Raw genomic sequence first — 20,318 nt, 5'->3', positions numbered from 1 at the left:
CTGCCGGCTCATCACTGTAAATGGGCTACAAATTCATTCCAGTTGAGAAAAAAATAAGTGGAAAACGTATACTAATACAACATACAATACCCACTACTACTTTGATAATGTTTTAGACGCTGTATCAAAAGACCGTTCTTTTATTTAAAGATTTCAGTGGCCATTCCATCCACCAAGTAAGAAAAAGTCTAAGGTTTATCATGTCTGAGTATATGAGAAAAACATAAATAAATATATATAAATATATATATGAGACAGTAATTCCAAGAGTCAATTTTTATTCAAATGTATGAAATGGAATAAACAAAAAATCATTTACTTCTGTAAAAAAAAAACATAATACACAGACATAGATATGAATTCAACACTACCCTTAAGTCAGCTGTCAGTAACTTCAATTTCCTCACAGCAGTATGTTGCATCATGATAGAGATCAGTGAAATTAATTATTTGGCACAGCAAGGCGAGCACCAACATTATATTGTATGTTTTACAGTCACATCTTTAATGGCAAAGGGGCATAGTGACATTACAGTAAAATAAACTACTGTAAGGCTCTTACAAAGATGGCCGCTAATTTTTTCAGTCACTCATGCCCAATACATAATTCTGAAAATGCTAAGGCCTGCCTGCAACACTAAAACTAAACTGAACAAACCGATACAAAATTAAGAGAGACTGTGTTAAACTGACAAAATACATGCAATGGGCCCGGGGAATGCCTAGAAGTTTCCTAGCATGGCAAGCCCAGGGTCAGTCCCCGATTCAGGGCAGGCTTCCAGTCGAGCGAGCCGGCTCTGCTCCAAGGCGATGGCCTCCGCTGAGTGTTTACATTTCTCTGATCCACACTGGCAGGTGAAATACTTGCTCTTGATGTCCCAAAAGCGGTCTCCATAGTCAAACCTATCATTGCAGTCAGAAAGAATGCCATTAAAATTGATACCAATATCATAATGGATCCTTATGATCATAATATTCACTATATGCACTATACATAATAATAATAATAATAATAATAGTTATAATAATAATATTAACAACACTTCTCAATTTGGTTGAGAAGTAAAAGCCACAAAAATCAGAGAAACAGTTGCACTCGTTCGGCAAACATTGCTTCAACGAATGCAATAGTGTTGGATCAACACAAGGGAGTCAGGGACAATGGAAAGTATGAAGGAAGCAGGCATATATTTTTATGATATATCTAGTTTTCTTTTTGATGCATTTTGTTTTTCTTTCAGAGCAGGGCCAGTTCCTCACCCTAGCTCCTGTCCTGTCAGGATGTCTCTGGAGCTGAAGAAGGCGATGCGGGGGAATCGGAGGTCCTGGTGCAGCATGAACACACGCACAGGGATGATGTTCGGGTCGCACAGGTGGTTGATGAAGCGGCTGATGTTGCCATAGTAGCGGGCGTCAATGCAATACACCTCTCCGTCCTTGAGAGAAAGAGAAACATATCAAGGTGAGATGAAGTTGTAGTGTTTTCCATAGGTAAATGGCACACTGTAGTTTTATTTTCTTTGTTTTTCTTTGGGATAATAGACATTGGTTGATAACAAAAGTGTTGTCATTTCTAAATGGTAAAACCAATATGTACACAGATACCATCAATTAAAGTTGAGAATCCACTTTAACCATACAGTAATTGTTCCAATTACTCCAGAGTATAGAGCCAAAAAAAGAAAAAATGCTTCACTGTCCAATTACTTACGCAAAGTACCGTAGATGAGATAGATGAGAAGACAGTGATGTTACAGAGACCTTTCTTAGGCAAACATTAGATGAGGTACCTTGTTGTCCAGGTCAAAGAGGTAGGAGTCATCCTCTCTGACATCTGCCTCTGCATCAGAAATCAGTTCCCCTACGTATCTGTGGAGAGAGAGAGAGAGAGAGAGACACACACAATAGTTTCCGATCAACAGACCAAGTGCTTGGGAACAACAACTAGCAATGCATAAGGGTGGCTATGACTAATATTTTGTTGAATAAACCACCCACAACCACACATGCCCACACACACTTACTCGCAAATGAAGCTGCCTTGGGGAATGTCCTGTAGGGCCCGCACACCCCAGCCCATCTTTTCTGTCCGGTATAGTTGGAGTCGTACTCTGAGAGGAGGAAAGAAAGGAAGGGATAGAATAGATAGAAGGTGAAAAACAAGACTTAAGTGTAGCGTCACATTGAATACAGCAGATAAGGTTTTGTAGAGCACTGCCTAAGTAATGGGACGGTGAAGCATTTTTTCATCTTTTGGCTCTATACTCCGAGCGTTTGGATTTGAAATCAAACATTACTATGAGGTTAAAGTAGATTTAAAACCTCTCAGCTTTTATTTGAGGGCATTTGTGTACATATTGGTTTCACCATTTAGAAATGGCAACAAATCATTCAATGTCCATGTCAATGTCTAGTATTGTGTTTGCCTTTGGAGTCTGCCTTCAGTGTCCATTAAAATTAGGACCAAATAGGTGTCAATTAATATCTAGGAAGTCATTATTAGGCTGGAACATCAGAAAGGAACTATCAGAAACATAGCCCAACACATTAGGCTTCATTACAAATAAACAAAAGCACTGGTGTGCTCAGCAATCAGAAACAGGCTGTACCAGAGTGATTGCAAGAGAAAGGTTTGAAGAAAAAACGATTCGCACAAGATTTACAGCATACCAACTGATCTGTGAAACTTGGTGGAGGGGGTGTTATTGTTTGGGCATGTATAGCTGCCATTAGAACTGGCTAACTTGTCTTAATTGATGATGTAACTGCTGACAGCAGCAGCAGAATGTATTCTGAAGTGTACAGAAACATCTTGTCTGCCCGGCTATAAGCAAATGCCTCCGAATTAATTAGATGGCGCTTCATCATACAGTAAGACAATGACCCAAAACATACTGCCATAGCAACAAGGGAGTTTTTCAGGGCCAAAAAGTGGAAGGCTCTTGACTGGTCAAGTCAATCTTCAGATTTAAATCCAGTTGAACAATGGGTTGCAGACTTCAAGCAGTTATTGCATGCAGAGGATTGTCGACCAAATACTAAACATGAGTGCTTAATTTGGACATTATATAAATCTGTCCCATTACTTTTGGTGCCCTGAAATAGGGGGACTATGTATAAAAAGTGTTATAATTTCTGAATGGTGAAACCAACATGTACAAAAATGCCCTTACATAAAAGCTAACAATCTATACTTTAACCTCATAGTCATTTGATTTCAAATCCAAACTTTTGGAGCATAAAGCCAAAAGAAAAAATGCTTCACTGTACCATTACTTATGCAGGGCACTGTAGACCGCTGAGATAGACATTGTGGTGTGATGTGATTGGGGTAATGTGAAGCACTGCTCTTACTTGATGCCCGCTTGCACCACTCTGTTTTTGCAGGTTCGGTAGCAGGAGCATGCCAGGTTACACTCAAATATGAGAGGGGGTTCAATCTTATTGAACTCCTGGAGCAGCCGGTGGTCCTGGGGGTCCACACAACAACAAATAGTCCATTAGACATGCAGTTGACATAAAAGAACCCGTTTGACAGTTTGTTGATGATTGTCTGAGCATTCACAGGGAACTATCCAAATAACATGGGATATAATGCAGTACCAGTCAAAAGTTTGGACACAAACTTGCCAAGAGTGTACAAAGCTGTCATCAAAGCAAAAGGTGGCTACTTTGAAGAATCTAAAATATAAAACATATTCTGGTTTAACACTTTTTTGTTTACTACATAATTCCATATGTATTCCTTCACAGTTTTGATGTCTTCAATATTAATCTACAATGTAGAAAATAATAAAAAATAAAGAAAAACCATTGAATGAGATGGTGTGTCCAAACCTTTGACCGGTACTGTATATGCCATTTAGCTGACGCTTTTATCCAAAGTGACTTACACTGCAGTGAGTGCATACATTTTTCAGTATATATGGTCCCAGCAGGAATCAAACCCACAACCTAAGCGTTGTTAGCGCCATGCTCTACCAGCTGAGCCGTAGAGGACCATGAAAGTATCCTTTACCTTGTCGTACCAGCAGCGGATACTGAGCTGTCCACACAGGCAGTTGCTGGAGGAGCAGTCGTCTGTGCAGCTGCAGTGCTGTGGAGACAAAAAGAGAGGGTAGATGGAAGCACAGGTTAGGCCTACATCATCATGGCCTGTCAAACTGCGTGTCATCAACAGTGTTGATATTGTATGGTACTTGTGTGTGTGCCTACAGAGAATACCTGCATGTGTGAGACATTTGTTCATGTCTATCCCTGTGTAAGTGTGCAATATTAATTGGTTAGTCATATCTGTCTGTGTGTGTGTGTGTGTGTGTGTGTAGCGTTATTGTGTATTTTACCTGTAGGTGTGTGATATTGCGGTCAATGTTCATTGCGGAGGTCTCACAGTTCTCGGAGACGTATTTGTAGTCCGAGGGACACCCCTCGTCATCCACTCCATTCACACAGGGGATGGGTACATTCTCATAGCCCTGGGCTACGTCACTGGAAGGACGAGAAGGGACACACGGTGAAACAAGTTCTACCAAGGAACAGGTCCGACTAAATTTGACATTTACGTTTGACATTTAAGCCATTTAGAAGACGTCTTTATCCAAAGCGACTTACAACAAATACATTTGTTTAAGTAAGTGAATCATCTCTCCGTCAGTCATCATAAGATAAAGTAATCAATGCTAAGACCAGGGGCCATAGGCAGTCACAATGCTAGAAGAAGATTTTTTCAGGAGAGAAACTTGTACAGGCGTAGTGGGGGTGAAGAGGTCTTCAGGAGGGACTTCAGACATGCATGAGCACAATAAACAAATATGAAACACTGACACTTTGGTTTCAAAACGTCTGTTTAGAAAGCAGCCGGGAATGTTCTTAGAACAAGAGCCCATCAGTAAGCAGAAGGTAAGCACCAACCTGCAGATGATCTTCTCTGTCCGAAGCATGCGATTGGCTATCCCCCTCCGTAGCTTCCTGTTGATCTGGAGTGACACCCAGACAGGCGAATCGGAGCGCGCAAGAGTAAGAGGCGTGTCCCCTTCCCTGTTCATGATGTCAATGTCGGCCCCCCTTGAGAGGAACAGCCTGAGCAAGGAGGAGGAGGAGGACATAAGTACACTAACAGACCCTAGAAATAATAAGCATTATTATAAGCATCATAAGCATTAATAAGCATTATGTAGCAATGAATAATGATTGTGATTCATCGTTTTTAAACTTACTTCAGACGAATGTACGTATCGTCACTCTGGATAAGAGTGTCTGCTAAATGACTAAAACGTAAAAACCCAAATATGGAAATATCCACTAATACTTCTAATCTCATGATTAACGACTGATTGACATTCTAGAGAGCCACTCACGTGACACACTCCAGGAAGCCCTCCCTGGCGGCTATGTGAAGGGGAGTGTCGCCGTGCATGTTGACAGAGGTCAGGGGGCAGCCGGCGTTCAGCACCAGCTCAGCGATCTCCACACAGCCCGCAAAGGATGCCCAGTGGAGACACACATTCATCTCCTAATGGAAAGAGAAACAAACAAAAGGGAGAATCAATCGATAACTATAATCTGTACTGTACTACCAAACAGAACAACCCACTCCTTCAATACGCTGGTAAATGTGGAACGTCACTGGAGGCAGCCAAACAAAAGTTGAGCAATGCAAAATGAAAATGGAAATATCAGCTGCTAAATGTACTCCCACCATCATATAATTGAATATTGTTAATTATTTTTGCTTTACCAATCATCCCAGAAACTGAGACAGTGTGTAAAACTGCGCAGATTAGAATTTTCCGAATTTTCATCTATATTAGCGACTGGCCACGTTAGCCACGTCACTTGTACTAGCACACATGAATATCAAATACTATATTTTATCACGTTCATAAATCTAGCTAAAATAGCTATATTTACAGTATCCTATGGAGCTTTCTATATAAGCTTGCTCTGTTCGTCTCCGGCGTATTGCTTTTGGGGATGAGTGGCAAAATTGTGTACTGTATATCATCCTTCTGAGTTGTTATAGTCAGCGGAAAAGCAGGTGAGAAAGACAGAGACTGACCTTGTCCTTGATGGTGACGTCAGCGCCTCTGTTCAACAGGGCTCTGATGACCTCAAGGTGCTTGTGCTCAGCAGCCCAGATGATGGGAGTCCAGCCACCACTATCCTGAGAGGACAAAAAGGGTTAATAGATGATGGGAGTCCAGCCACCACTATCCTTAGAGGACAAACAGGATTTATAGATGATGGGAGTCTAGCCTCCACTATCCTTAGAGGACAGAGGGTTCATATTGGACTTACACCCTCGAGTACAATACAGTATCAATATTAATAGCTGGGTCAACAATACAGACTATCACAGAGGGTATGCTTTAGTACATGAGATGGCATTTATGACAGTAGAAGCGGGTAGGTTAAACATACTCTATACATACTGTACATGTATATAAAACTACAGTTAACTTGCCAGTGTTCTTCCATTATTACTATACTTAGGGTTACGCTATACACAATAAATGTGTACTATGCAACAGAGACAAACATTGCACAGAGATACAATTTGTAGTATTGTGGTCTTCTGGCTGGCCAATGTACTCATTTTAAAGCCAGACGGACACAGACACACAAGAATTTACCGAGAGTCACGACCAAAAATGACAGATCCGCTGTGAACGCAGGTCAACAATGGTGAACCTGATGCCTTTGCTTGCGTGGTGCGAGTGGCTGAGAAGACATGATCACATCCGTCTTGGATTTTTGGGTCGTGGCTCCTTTCTACTTGTGCAGTGTGAGAGAATTGTCAACACAGATTTTTCTTCTTTCGGCTCAACACTCAAACAGTCACTATGAGGTTACAGTAGATATTCTCAGCTTTCCCCCTATTTCAGGGTACCCAAGTATTTGGTGGACAATCCTTCGCATGCAATAATTGCCTTAAGTCTGCGACCCATTGACCCCATCAGACTCTGAGTATCTTCTCTGGTGATGCTCTGCCAGGCCTGTACTGCAGCCATCTTCAGTTGTTGTTTGTAATGAGGTTTGCCTCAAATCTTATCATCAGGAAATTAAATGCATGTTCAATTGGATTTGACTTGGCCACTCAAGACCTTTTCACTTTTTGGCCCTGAAAAGTCCCTAGTTTCTATGGCAGTATGTTTTGGGTCATAAATGTTGTACTGTATGTTTTACTGTATGATGGAGTGCCATCCAATGAATTTGGAGGCATTTGCTTGCACTCAAGCAGACAAGATGTACACTTCAGAACACATTCTGCTGCTGCCGTCAGCACTTACAAATCATCAATTAAGACAAGTTAGCCAGTTCTAGTGGCAGCTATACATGCCCTAACCATAGCACCCCCTCCACCATGTTTCACAGATGAGGTGGTATGCTGTCAATCTTTGGCAGATCCTTTTTTCTCCAAACATTCCTTTTGCAATCACTGCCCCTCCTTTTTAAGGTAACTAGTGGTTTGCATCTTGCAGTGAAGTGTCTGTAATTTAGCTGGTGACATATTCTGCGGATGGTAGTCTGACACATTCACGCCTAATATTCATCGTACCTGTCCACAATACCTTTTTCCAGACCTCTGCAGGCTTTTTAGGTACTTTTTAGCAAAATATAACCTGTCCATCCTTTTTGAGGATAAGAAGTGTCTGTAGTTTAGCTGGGGACATATTCTGTGGATGGTAGTCTCTAACACATTCACGCCTACCTCCTGGAGAGTGTTCCTGATCTGTGGGACAGTTGTTTTGGGTTTTTTCTCAATTATGGTGAGCAATCTTCATCATCCACTGTCGAAGTCTTCCTTGGCCTACCAGCCTGTTTGTGATTGCTGAGCTCACCAGTGCTTTTGTTTGTTTTTAATGATGTTTCAAACTGTTGATTTTGGAAAGCCTACGGTGTAGGCTATGTTTCTGATAGAGATTTTTCTGCCTAATAATGGCTTCCTTGACTTTCATTGACAACTCTTTGGTCCTCATGTTGACATACACCAATAGCAAACTCCAAAGGCAAATCCAAAGCCTAGTATCAATACTACACATTGACAGCTCTTTTATGCCTGCACAAAAGATGTGACGGAACACACCTGACTTACCAGAAACTCTTGTCAAGCCAATTGTCCATTACCTTTGGGTACCCTAAAATAGGGGGACTATGCATAAAAAGTGTTGTAATTTCTAAATGGTGAAACCAATAAATACACAAATACCATCAAATAAAAGCTGAGAATCTCTACTTTAACTTCATATTGTTTGATTTAATATCCAAACTTTTGGATTGTATGTAGAGCCAAAAGAAGAAAAAAATCTTTGCTATCCCATTACTTAAGCAGGGAACTTTTTTGGCATAACAGTCGACAATGATGGACATTAGAACCAGCATCAAAGTAATTCTCAGAAAATATAGTAATTGCACATGAACACGTGTGAAGGATGCAGTCGACATTCACAAATACAGTGACACAGACTGATAAAACACACACACTGACTTGTTTGTTGTTGCCACCCTGTCTAGAGCCCAAGAATGTCCCTCTCCCGTTCTCCCCCACCTGTGCGTTAATGTCCACCTGTCCGGTCTCCAGCAAGAGAGTGACAATGTCCAGACTGCCTAGTTTGGCCGCATGGTGGAGACCAGTATACCCATCTTCCTCCTGGAAAGAAGAGGACGGGGAAAGAGAAGGAGGAATGGGGGAAATCGCAGAATAATTGGGGGAAGGGAAGAGAGTGGAAGAGAGACTTTTTCAACATTTGGTATCGTCATAAGAGCTGGAGAAATGGTAGAGTTAGGGTAAAAGTAATGCTGATTATTGTAAAATGACAGCTAGAGGCCGTCTAGTACTTAATCTATAACAAGCACCAACTGTCATCTGAAACGAGTGGAACACTGTGTTCAAATCCTTCTGATTCCTGCTAGAAGAACTGCCACTTGGTTGTAGCCTAACTTTGGTCCATCTATATGAGCATGGTGGTATACCCGCCACTCACAGTGTGAAAGACGCAGGCGCCACTCTGGACCAGGTATCGGGCCACCTCCTTATGGTCGTTGACGATGGCCTCCAGGAGAGGGGTCCTCGTGGCTTTGTCTTGGGCGTCCACTTTAGCGCCTGCCTGTAAATAAACAGACAAGCACAATAGCGGTGTCACATCTATAATAGCTGTAAAGGTGTATTCGAGTTAAAAAAAAACCTTTTATGAAAGTGGTTAAAATCACGTTCTCTAAAGGTTTAGCTTTTTTAGTGAAGAGGAATACAATTACAATTACATTTACATAATCATGATTTAAAGTAACTTTTTGCCCCACTCAGTTCTATTTCTTTTGATTCCTCGTCTGTTTAGGGCTACCAGAATGTGATGCCTGGTTGCCCAACTCGGCAACCACTTTGAAAAATAAGCATCGGGCCCTGTATAAATCAAAAGGAGATATGGATACAAGTCACAATGAATGAGCTCAGCTTAAGTCACTCACCTGTACCAGCAGGTAGCACACCTCCAGCAGGCCCCTCTGGGCTGCAGCGTGAAGAGCACAGCGTCTGTTCTGGGAGTCAGCCTGATAGGCAGGGTCGATGCCCTCCACTGGGCCACAGGGAGAGAGAGGGAGGGGAGGAGGAAGAAGTAACATTAGGGGTGCATCTCAATAGTCTGAAACAACTTCCCCTACTTGTCTCCTTTCCTTTCCCTGTACTCAACAGACAATTCTACACAGGTTGGGCCTGTACCTTTGAAGAACAAGAGTTATCTCAACCACTAACAACATCAGCTTCCTACATCAGTGTGCGCGTGAGAGATGCATGGTTTCCCTCGGTTTGTTTGTGTGGAAGGACGTCATTACTGAAATACTGTCTGTGTAAATTATTTAAATACTGTGATGTTTTTTTTTATAATTACTGGGATGGCTTTTTACGGCGGATCAGCGGTGTAAAGATGGCTTTAGTGTAACATAGTACAATGCAGAGAAATGAGTCATAACAGTGAGTGACACTCACTGAGCATGACCAGAACTCTCTGCACCTCGCCTTGTTTGGCGGCTGGGTAGAGCTGGCGGGGGTGGAACCTCAGTTTCTTCCTCCTGACAAATCACAATGATGAACACGGCATGAGAACAGGTCATATGTTATGGCTGTGATAGCTTTATTTGTGTCTTATCCAATACCACTAGATAGATGAAAGGTGGGTTCTTCTATAAAGCCCCAAACTACTTCAAGGAAGTGAGGACAGAAGGATGCATTTTTTAAAGTATTCAAATAATAATATAAATAATTTAATATAAATCAATAAAAAATTAATTTCAAATAGCACCCCACCCTAATTTTGACCTGTAGCCCGATGTGGGCTAATGAGTTAACGACAGTATAGGGTGCCATATGCAATACGTCCCACTGTGTTGTCACCTCTCAGTGTCCTGGGTGAGGATGGCCTTCTGTAGTGATGCCCTGCTGGGCCCAGGAGGCAGGGCGCTGGGGCAGACGGGCTTCCCGTTGGGAAGGCAGAGGGACGGTCCCACGCTGTCTACCCCGCCCTCAGCTGGAGGGGTCATGTCCACGGGCGCTGCTGAGCCTGTTGGTTGAGCGGGCTGCTGCTCAGGTGGACGCTTTACCACTCCACATCCACGCATGCGGGCACTGAAGGGGAGACAATGAGAGAATGGTCTGGTCCATCATCAGCAGAGGTGTCAAATAATACGGCTCGGCCACATATCAGACCGAACAGAACAAAAAACCCGCCAATCCACTCAGTGATGATTCAAGAAATGCCGTATTTCACTCTTTTGCTCTCACCTGATAGGACCTTCCGGCCTCTTCCCGTTTTTCAGCGCCCCTGTGGATGCTGCCAGAGAGAGGGCGGAGGGGATGGGGGTTGGGAGGGACGGCGTGGTGGTAGAGGAGGCTGACGTTGTGACAACCGTTGCTGCGGACGCCACTGTGGAAGGGGGGATGGTGACCTCTTGGGCCTCTGAGGCGTCCTCTCCACAGTGGGGGCAGAAGAGCATGCCAGCTCCCATCCCCCTGCCCCGCCCGCCCCCCAGCACCGACACACAACCTCTGTGGAAGCGGTGGGCGATGCGCTGATCTGGACAACACTCCAGGAATGTGCCCTGAGAGGGGAGGAGGATGAAGGTTCAGGTCATTCATAACATGACATACAGACAGACAAGGAGGCAGAGCTATGAAACGAGAGTCGTGCAACATGTTCATCGTTGCGAAGGAACAGGACTTTGGACGTTTTCGTGTGCAAGAAATACACTCAAGACACTGAGAACAGCAGTGTGATTATTGCACTTCACAAAGACATTCCGTGCCTAAAGGACACCACCAGACTGCAGGTAGCATTCAAATCTACAATTCAGATCCTTGGTGGATTCCTTTCTGCCCCTTTCTCGGTCCACAGGTCTCGTGGAGCGCCTCTCGAGTTCCTCGTGCTGAAACCCTCGGAGTGGAGACTGCAGGAGGAGATCACAGCGCCTTCTACCCCTGCCGGTTGCTGCGGCTGTCAAACTGTTTCAAAATCAAATTTTTCTGACAGGTCTGAATGTCCAAAGTCGCATTTTGTTCTGAACGTCATCGATCTGTCTGTCCCACTCCGGAGGTGGACGGGCACGCATTGTATTCCACTCTCTGGTCAGTGTGGCCGCAATCAGGTCACTGAAAGCGCATACGGTAGGATCCCTCCACTGTAAATGCACGAGCAACGGCAGCAAGTTCCATGTATTACTCCCGTCTCGCGTGAAAATCCTTAACGTCATTCTGTAATCAATCAATTGCATTATTAAGGCAGACTCGCGCTTATTCATGTCAGATTTCCCCTGCTTCTCTGCGCTGAGAGAATGTGTGATGAAGGTATGAGAGTAGATCGGAGTTGGTCCCATTGCTTTGTCCTCGTTAAAATAACATGATATTTGGGGCGCTTAGTGGCGTACCACACTAATGCGCATATCACATAATCGCAAGGTTCCTGGTTCGATTCTGACACTCAACACGTCTTGCATGTCATTCCCCCCCTCTCTCCCATCCTTCCTGTCAATCTCTACTGTCTCTATCCCAATAAAGCAGAAACGCCCAAAAAACATATTTAAAAAAACAACTGATATTTAAACCATCTCCACTCTTCATCTCTGTAATTCATGAGCTGCTACCATAAACACGATTTTGACAATCTATCTGATATGGAAAGCTAGATTGTAGATATGGTCATGGCAAACAATGCGATCAGACAGCGTGAAATCCAGGCAGCAGTAATTGCAGATCAGGGAGCATTTAGAAATATCAACAATGTGAGTTTAGTAGACCTTTGGGCAAATCAGAATATATTTACTGTTAGTTGGCTACCGCTCAAATGTGCTTTTGCTAGCAATAATAACGATGACGTCTGTGACGAGTGTCTCCAGCTATGTTTATATTCTGCAGTTTGTGACTTATGTACTTTCATAGTGTATTGGCTGAGCTGGTGAGGATGGCTCGAAACTCTCACCGTGATGCAGAAGTATCCACATCCAGGGCAGCAGTGGTGCTTTACCATATGGGACCGATGGCTCTCACACAGCACCATCAGGGAAACACGACTGGATGGACGCATGGTCTCCCCCTTCACTATGATATTGGTACAGCCCACCAACTGAGAGACACGGAGGGAGAGAAATGAAGAAAAGTGATGATAATGCAATCATATATTTGAACACAAAGACAGTGTGTATATTTGTCTCTCGCACGCGAATGTGTGCACACGAACCTCTCCGTTGATGCTCTCGGTGGCCATGCAGAGTCTGTTGGTCCGTCCGCTGGCACTGTCGACGCGGGGCGCCTCCATCCTGCAGCTACAGAGAGGCAGCTCCTCCAGACGCTCAGTCTCTCCTGCATCACTGCCTTCTACAGACACATAGTCACATGGGCTTTTATCTAGGCTTGAGGCAAGCATGTGTGACTCAAAACAGTTGGATAAACCAAACTCGTCTACATTGATGTTAATGGGAAAATCAGGGACGTATCCAAAACGGAGCGTATCCCAAAGCGTCGAAAGTTTGAGTTACAGGATATCCAAAGTGAGGATTTAACACAGAGACCACACATGAAAACAGAAAGAAGCTGTCGCGTGCTGATACGTAATCTACCAACCGTGATGAGGTGAAAGTGTGAGGCTGTCGGCAGCCGCGATGTCCAGGGAGCCTAAAGGAACCTCTGTGTACTCGCTGGACCCCCCTAAAGCAGCTGCTGCCGACACTGCTGAGAAACACATTGCGAAGACGGTAACACTCATTGACAATCACAAGGGCACAGGCAATCATGACAATACCTCTAGTGCAATGGCATTGGTAATGGGACGGTTCCCTATTTGGACACTTTACCTTTGTTTTTAGATATCTCCCACGTTGAAAATTGATCCAGACGGTTTTTAAGTGCTTACCTTTGTTATTTAGTTCTGTCCAGCTGCCGCAATCTCTCAACTTGGAGATAGAACGGGAGTGTTCTTGCTCCATGAAGCACTAAAACGCTCCAGTAGAATAGCAATCTAGATGTTGCACATGTAACCGATCGCTTTTACTGTGTTGTCGTGCAAATCTGAGCACAATTTGAGTCATGACAGGAATTCTGACTTGGGTTTTTGTGTGCGCTGAGACACCGTACTTAGGAAGAGAAATACAATACTTTTATTTATTCATTACTTCATCATAACTATTTGGCAGTATGCCCACCTGAGGTTATCAGAGGACTTAAAAGGATGCGAAACAGAAGCAAGAAGCTTCGTACTCTGTTGACTCCGGTTCAATCTCCAAGTTGAGCAATCGTGGCAGCACCCAAACGTGAACGGTTCTACCATTTTCAGTGACATCTCACCTCCCCTCATTAGCACATCATAAAGATTTTCATCACAAGCCCTTACATGGGCTGTTTTGGGATTTTAAGAGATTTCACTAGAACATCATGTTTTCTATCCATTTCACTTCATTTTAAAAGGCGAAATCATGACTTATATACATTTCATGCCTTAAATGATAAGGGGGATAGAGCTTTCAGAATTTTCAAGATGAGTTGCTGGCTCCTTACAACTGCATCAACTGTAAACTCTCTGGCTAGCTAACTGACTTGCATATAGTTTAGCTAAAGTCAAGCTGACAAACTCATTAGCTGACAAACTCATTTGCTGAACTGTGAACACAGCCAGCCAGCTAAATGATTTGAAGTCTTAATTTGAGCCATGGTGCAAGTGTCTGCGGTGCCGTGAGTGGAATGCGATAGCCCATCACCTCAAAAATGTCAGGAGTGGATTTCTCCAAATGAGTGTTCAGTAATACTCCGACTGTAATTGGCTCTTTCTCGCTCATTACTGGGAGTTGAGACACACATTAGGCACGGTGAGAACGCTGAGATTCACAGCTTTTCAAAGTCATCAGACCTCAACATATGTTTAGGGGCACAAGCGACTGAAAATGATGGACGAATAACAAAAACCATCTGGGTCGGTCGTCAACGTGAGACAAAGTTTATCAAAAAACAACGCCAGTGTCAAAATAGTGAACCATCCCTTTAACAGTCACACTAATCATGGCTTGAAGTCCCACTGTCACCCTCCACTCCCACTCACCTCCCCCCGCCTCCACTCCCTCAGCTCTCTCTCTCCCTTTCCCCCGCCCTGGGCGTGTCCACGGCGACTCACTCTTCCCCTTGTTCCTCTGGCCCCGCCTCTGTGGGTCAGACTCTGAGCCCTGAGAACAAACAAGGTTTGGTTGAAAAACTGCTTTACCCAAGAGGAAATCTTATTTCTATGATATTATAGAAAACACCTTTTTGAAGGTTTACTTGGGAAACAGTGCCCCAAAAGCCTAAAAACTGCCAGTCAGTGTCAACTCAGTCTAACTCTGACGGAAGTTAGACGGAACCACTCACATGGTCTGACATGTTCCCAGACTCTTCCACGTCTCCATCACACAGCCTTGCTTCTACTCCACCATCCTCAGACTGCAACAATGACAACACAACACATATCAGAGAGAAATGCCTAGCGGCAACATTGCTATTTTCCCCTCACGTCTCAAAACTGGCTTCGGGCCTTAACAACCCTGTTTGTTTTGTGGTGAATGGCTGCGTTCCAAAATGCGTTCTTGCACTCTATCTCGTGCGTATACGGTATACGCTTTAGATAAGAGTGCAACAACGCATTTTGGAACACAGCCAATGTCTCAGATCTATAGATCGAGCTTCTTCTTACCTTGCTGTCGGAGTACACTGCGTCTGTATCATCTCTTGAATAGGGATTATAGAGTTTAGCTTCCTCCTCGTCCACATCCTCCTCCAAGTCCTCCAGCCAACTGCGCTGCCCTGACCCTGCCATGGCAACTGGCTCCACCCCATCCCGGTGCACACGGTCACCAGACTTCATAGGACAAAAACAATTGTCCGATTGTAAGCAAAGACTTGTGCATTCCAAGCGCACTCATATACAGGCTAAGAAGTTAGATTGATCAATGTATCGATTAGATAATCATGGACCTCCACATGGATACAAAAGGCTTCAAAACATGAAGGCTACCTGAGTTGTCTAGCAAACTTGGTGGGTGGCAAGCATGATCTTACTACAAAAATGAGCTCGCTGTAACTACACAATGGATAATGGATTAATGGGACTCAACCCTACAAAGAACGGATATAATAAAGGACTGCATCCCTAACCATGATCCTCTAACATCCTCACACCGTACCTTCTGATCTGTGTCTGTGACGCTCCCAGACTTCTTAGGGGGGATGTCAGAGCCTGGGCCCAATCTCCTCCTCTTTGCTGCTGCTGGGTAACCAAGAATTCACATTGTAGACTCTTTTGCACACGTATAGTCAATCTAAGCATGGATATAACATTTAGATACCGACCGGTTTCCGTGTCTGTTGTGAAGCTGGTCATGGGCTCTGTGGGATTGACCGGCACAATTGGCGACTCTATGCACCGCATCTGAAAAACAACGACTCAAGGAATTAGGTGGTCATGAAGGTTCAGGTAAAAATGGACTGTACAGTAAAAATAGGAATGTACAGTGCCCTCCATAAATATTAGGACAGTGAAGCATTTTCTTTTGGCTCTATACTCCAAAAGTTTGGATTTGAAATCTGAACAATTGCTATGAGGTTTATACATAGTCCACTATTTCATGGCACCAAAAGTATTGGGATAGATTCATATTCATATGTCCAAACTAAGCAGTCATGTTGAGCAACCAGTCTGCCTGAAGTCTGTGACCCACAGAGAGATGGAGTCAGTTTCCTTCCCTTTTATTGTTGGTACCAGAAGTACATGTCTGTCCTCTCTGTTCCTCATTAGCTGGATTTCCAACCTGTATTATAAATGGATCAATCAATGGATAAATGGATCACGCTCCCGGGCCAATAACATGTTGTATCCTTAACCAGTGTCAGTCAAGCCTGACGATATATGTGATATAAGTGTACATGGAAAAAGGTTAGGAGTTAGTAACCGGCGAAGAGCTCTCATGAATGACATTTTCCTTGACGCCGTGTCGCTCCAATGCTGAGTCTCCACACGCTTCTTAATATATGCCATTTACCTGACGCTTTTATCCAAAGTGACTTACATTGCAGTGAGTCCATACATTTCAGTATATTTGGTCGCAGCGGGAATCAAACCCACAACCTAAGCGTTGTTAGCGCCACAGAGGACCTTCTTCATCGTGACTCTCTCTCCAACACACTTCCTCATCTCCAAAAACACAGTAAGTTACGATCAGCTGCATACATCTAGCAATCAGCTGCGTAGATCTAGCCTCTCTTTCTCCCATTCATTCTGGATAGACTGATCACAGTCGGACATGCCGTACGACAGGTGTGAAACAGCGATGACAAGCAGCTTAAACTGAGGTGACATGCTCATAAAAAATGGGGATGAAGAGGTCTTCAGGAGAGACAGTCAAGATGTAGCCTGAAGAGATGATGTCATGGACAGAGAAACACCTCTTTACACTGAGCCACAGATTTATTCCGAGAACTCTTATCAGCTGAACTTGAATTCATACCGTCAAAAGTTTTGAGCCATGCATATATGATTCTACCCAGCAGGGGGCAGCATTGCCTTATTCAGGTATAATATCAGCTGGGCCACTTAACACTCTGCAATCATTCATTGGATTTGAGAAACTATTTTCTATTGTGTCATGTGACCACAGACCAGCTACCGGACCCGGACTTCAACCCTCAGGACATTAGACTAACCCCACACAGTGCATTTCGTTGCACTGTATACTTTGATATGATGTAATGAACTTGAACTTGGGTATAATGTGTCAGGGGGGAGGCCTCCATAAGGCCAGTGCTTCTACATATGTCTGGTTGTCTTATAGGATAATAAGCTCTACCTTAAACACAGACAGACAGACAGACAGACAGACAGACAGACAGACAGACAGACAGACAGACAGACAGACAGACACCTCACCTTGAGTAATGAATATAATTCAACACTTGCCGGTTTTGTAATTCATTTGTAATATTTATAATAATAACATTGTATTGTTATTTTAGACCTGAATCATATTATTTCACTTCATAAAAAGTATCACATTAAAAGTATTACTGTTAAAAAGTAATAGCCTTGGTTGCTTTCCTGTAAGGATGCAATGTCATTAATAACATACTAGGTGTTTCGAAAAGTCAAATCTTTGTATTTATGAAATCATTGATGGTACAAAGCCTCGATTGAGCATCTCCTGTATAAATTCTTACTTCTGGTACCAGCGCATCATAGGGGGGGAAGGTGACCTCGACTCTCTATTGACCCCACCAGATGCTGGGTATCTTCTCTGGTGATGCTCTGCCAGGCCTGTACTGACATCTCTTCAGTTGTTGTTTGTATCTTAAGGAAATTAATATTAAATTGGATTTAAATCTGAAGATTGACTTAGCCACTTTTTGCCCTTAAAAAAAACTCTGTAGTTGCTATGGCAGTATGTTTTGGGTCATTGCCTTACTGTATGATGAAGCGCCGTCCAATGAGTTTGGAGGCATTTGCTTGTACTCGAGCAGACAAGATGTTTCTGTACACGTCAGAATACATTCTGCTGCTGCCGTCAGCAGTTACATCATCAATTAAGACAAGTCAGTCAGTTTTAGTGGCAGCTATACATGGTCCTGATGTTGAAAGACACCAATAGCAGACTCCAAAGCCAAACGCAAAGCCAGGAATCAATACTCGACAATGCCAGATCTCTTATGTCTGTGAAACTGTTGTGACAAAACACACCTGACTAACCAGAAACTTCAGTCAAGCCAATTGTCCCAATACTTTTGGTGCCATGTAATAGGGGGACTATGTGTAAAAAGTCATTTAGTCATTTGTCATTAAATGAAACCAATATGTACACAAATACCCTCAAATAAAAGGTGAGAACCTCATAGTAACTGTTTGATTTCAAATCAAACTTTTGGAGTGTAGAGCCAAAAGAAGAAAATGCTTCACTGTCCCAATACTTACGCAGGGCACTGTATATAAACTTGAGTGGTTGAATATACTGATTTGTCAAGATAATAAATCAATTCAATATACTCTGAAAGATTACATACATTAGTAAGGCAATGTTTACTGTTGTAATGACATCAATAGCTATGTCAATAGTGAATGTGCCATTATCCATGTTTTAAGGAGACCAACCTGTGTTGGAGGAGGTCTGTTCATGGTCTTGCGAGCGCGGTGTATCTTTGGTGGGGTAGCAGAGACAGGTGGAGGAGAGGAAGAGGAGGGACCGGGAAGTAGAGATTTACTGACAGGCCCAGAAACACTCATTTTTGCTCGACCGGGAGGAGATGCTGAGAAGAGGGAGAGCGAAGAGGAGGATGTGGACGGAAGGGTCTTTGCTGCATGTCCTGTGAAGAAGTAAACAATGTTCAAGGGCGTCAGAGATTAAACAGACGATCACAAACACATGGAGAGAGAGAAAGAGAAAACCAAAGCTGGCAACAGGATCCAGACACACACAAACAAATTGATTTCTAAGGACACATGATGGATCGATATTTACCTGCAAGGGCTCTGCCTGACACGCACAGGGAGGATCCCAGTCTTTCACTCTCCTCTCCTCCTTTCAATCCATCCCTCTCCAGCTGCTGCAATAGCGACGATGACATCATCCCACTCACGGGCTCCGTCTCCTTGGGAACCACTGTTGCAGGGGTACTTGCATTACCTTGGGGACATTCAACGTCTCTGAATCAATCTGAACAGGATAACTGTCCTAAAAAGAAATGTTTGTGCCTCCGCCTACAACTTTGAGAATTCCACTTTTCTCCCAATGTACATACCTTCATCCAAGTGTCTCACTTCAGGTTCAGTTTCCAACGCATCGTTTTCAGACAACTCCTGGTAGGATAAACAAAACATATGTTGCACATGGTGAAGAAGTGAGTGATGACAGCTTTTATTTAAAAACGTGTCGTTTGTGATGAACACATACTGATAACTGTACTGAGTGCTCCCCCAACTGTGCACTGATTAACTTTCCAAAGTAATAACCGAACGCATGCAACTGGAAGCTCATATACTCATAAGCTCATATAAACCGAAAGAGCCGTGATCAGGCGAGAGGTTTTACGGGGAACAAAAATCTTGGTTGCCAGATTTCAGGGAAAGGGCAGCTCTACTTCACTTTCACTCCTGACTCTGACTCTGATGCACAGGTTGCATTGACATCGCAGTGACACTCTCGACAATACCACACATGGATGCGCCGAAATTCTGCACTGACGGCTGAAGGGAAGGGGCAATTCTTTTACATTTGGGTATTGGTTCATTGTATGGCCAGCAATGTTTCATTGTGAAGATAACGCGTACCTATATCAGAACTAGCCATGCATTGTTCCAGCAGAGAGGAGGAGCTCTCTTTTTAGCTAGCTGCAATACGCTACATTTTAGCTAGCAGTGTAAGTAAAAAACGACCCTTCGCCAGTCAGTAAACGACCAAACAACTTGCTTGTAAAGACTGCATTTCAGATATGCATGGCTTACGCCCGAGATAAGGAATGACTGACTCCAAACGAGCTCGGGGAACGATTGTTTCACCAAAATGTTTTACCAACCTTGGTCGTTTTCTCAGATGCCGACATGTTTCCAATGAAATCGGACGTACGTGACGTTGTGGTGGACGTGAACGTCGACGCTCCTCCCCAGGACGTGTCTGAGAGAACAACTGGCTCCGGGTCAGTTTTGGTTTCCCGTTTATACGTGGTGGTTTTGGAAACCCCGAATTAAAAACCGACCCACGGTCAGACGCTAAACTGAGATGAGCCATTTGTAGTCTTGTTTTGTTAGGGAATTGCCACTAACGTTGTGAACGGA

The 20,318-nt window shown here is 43.6% G+C and overlaps 1 protein-coding gene across 4 annotated transcripts; it reads right to left on the bottom strand.

Annotated features, from left to right (window-relative positions):
• Positions 1 to 261: 261 nt before the first annotated feature.
• On the bottom strand, positions 262 to 20,087 carry ehmt2 (euchromatic histone-lysine N-methyltransferase 2). Of its 4 annotated transcripts, none has more exons than XM_083684761.1 (28): positions 20,060 to 20,087; positions 19,286 to 19,343; positions 19,006 to 19,170; positions 18,639 to 18,850; positions 15,854 to 15,932; positions 15,688 to 15,770; positions 15,198 to 15,362; positions 14,876 to 14,947; positions 14,574 to 14,694; positions 13,106 to 13,213; positions 12,723 to 12,859; positions 12,465 to 12,608; positions 10,775 to 11,091; positions 10,388 to 10,618; positions 9,983 to 10,065; positions 9,466 to 9,572; positions 8,985 to 9,107; positions 8,489 to 8,650; positions 6,059 to 6,163; positions 5,358 to 5,512; positions 4,912 to 5,079; positions 4,344 to 4,488; positions 4,019 to 4,096; positions 3,355 to 3,470; positions 2,025 to 2,111; positions 1,791 to 1,869; positions 1,261 to 1,436; positions 262 to 903 (listed from the first exon to the last, which is right to left on the bottom strand). In XM_083684761.1, exons 1-28 carry the CDS (start codon positions 20,084 to 20,086, stop codon positions 723 to 725), a joined length of 3,684 nt encoding a protein of 1,227 aa, XP_083540887.1. In that variant the 5' UTR covers position 20,087; the 3' UTR covers positions 262 to 722. The 4 variants fall into 4 exon arrangements, with proteins under 4 accessions (XP_083540887.1, XP_083540890.1, XP_083540888.1 ...); XM_083684764.1 differs by having other exon boundaries at positions 8,549 to 8,650; XM_083684762.1 differs by having other exon boundaries at positions 13,106 to 13,210.
• Positions 20,088 to 20,318: the final 231 nt, after the last annotated feature.

The sequence above is a fragment of the Argentina silus genome (genome assembly GCF_951799395.1).
Source record: "Argentina silus genome assembly, chromosome: 14".
Lineage (NCBI taxonomy): Eukaryota > Metazoa > Chordata > Actinopteri > Argentiniformes > Argentinidae > Argentina > Argentina silus.
The sequence above is the reverse complement of the archived record's forward strand: the minus strand, read 5'-3'. Positions and strand labels throughout refer to the sequence as shown.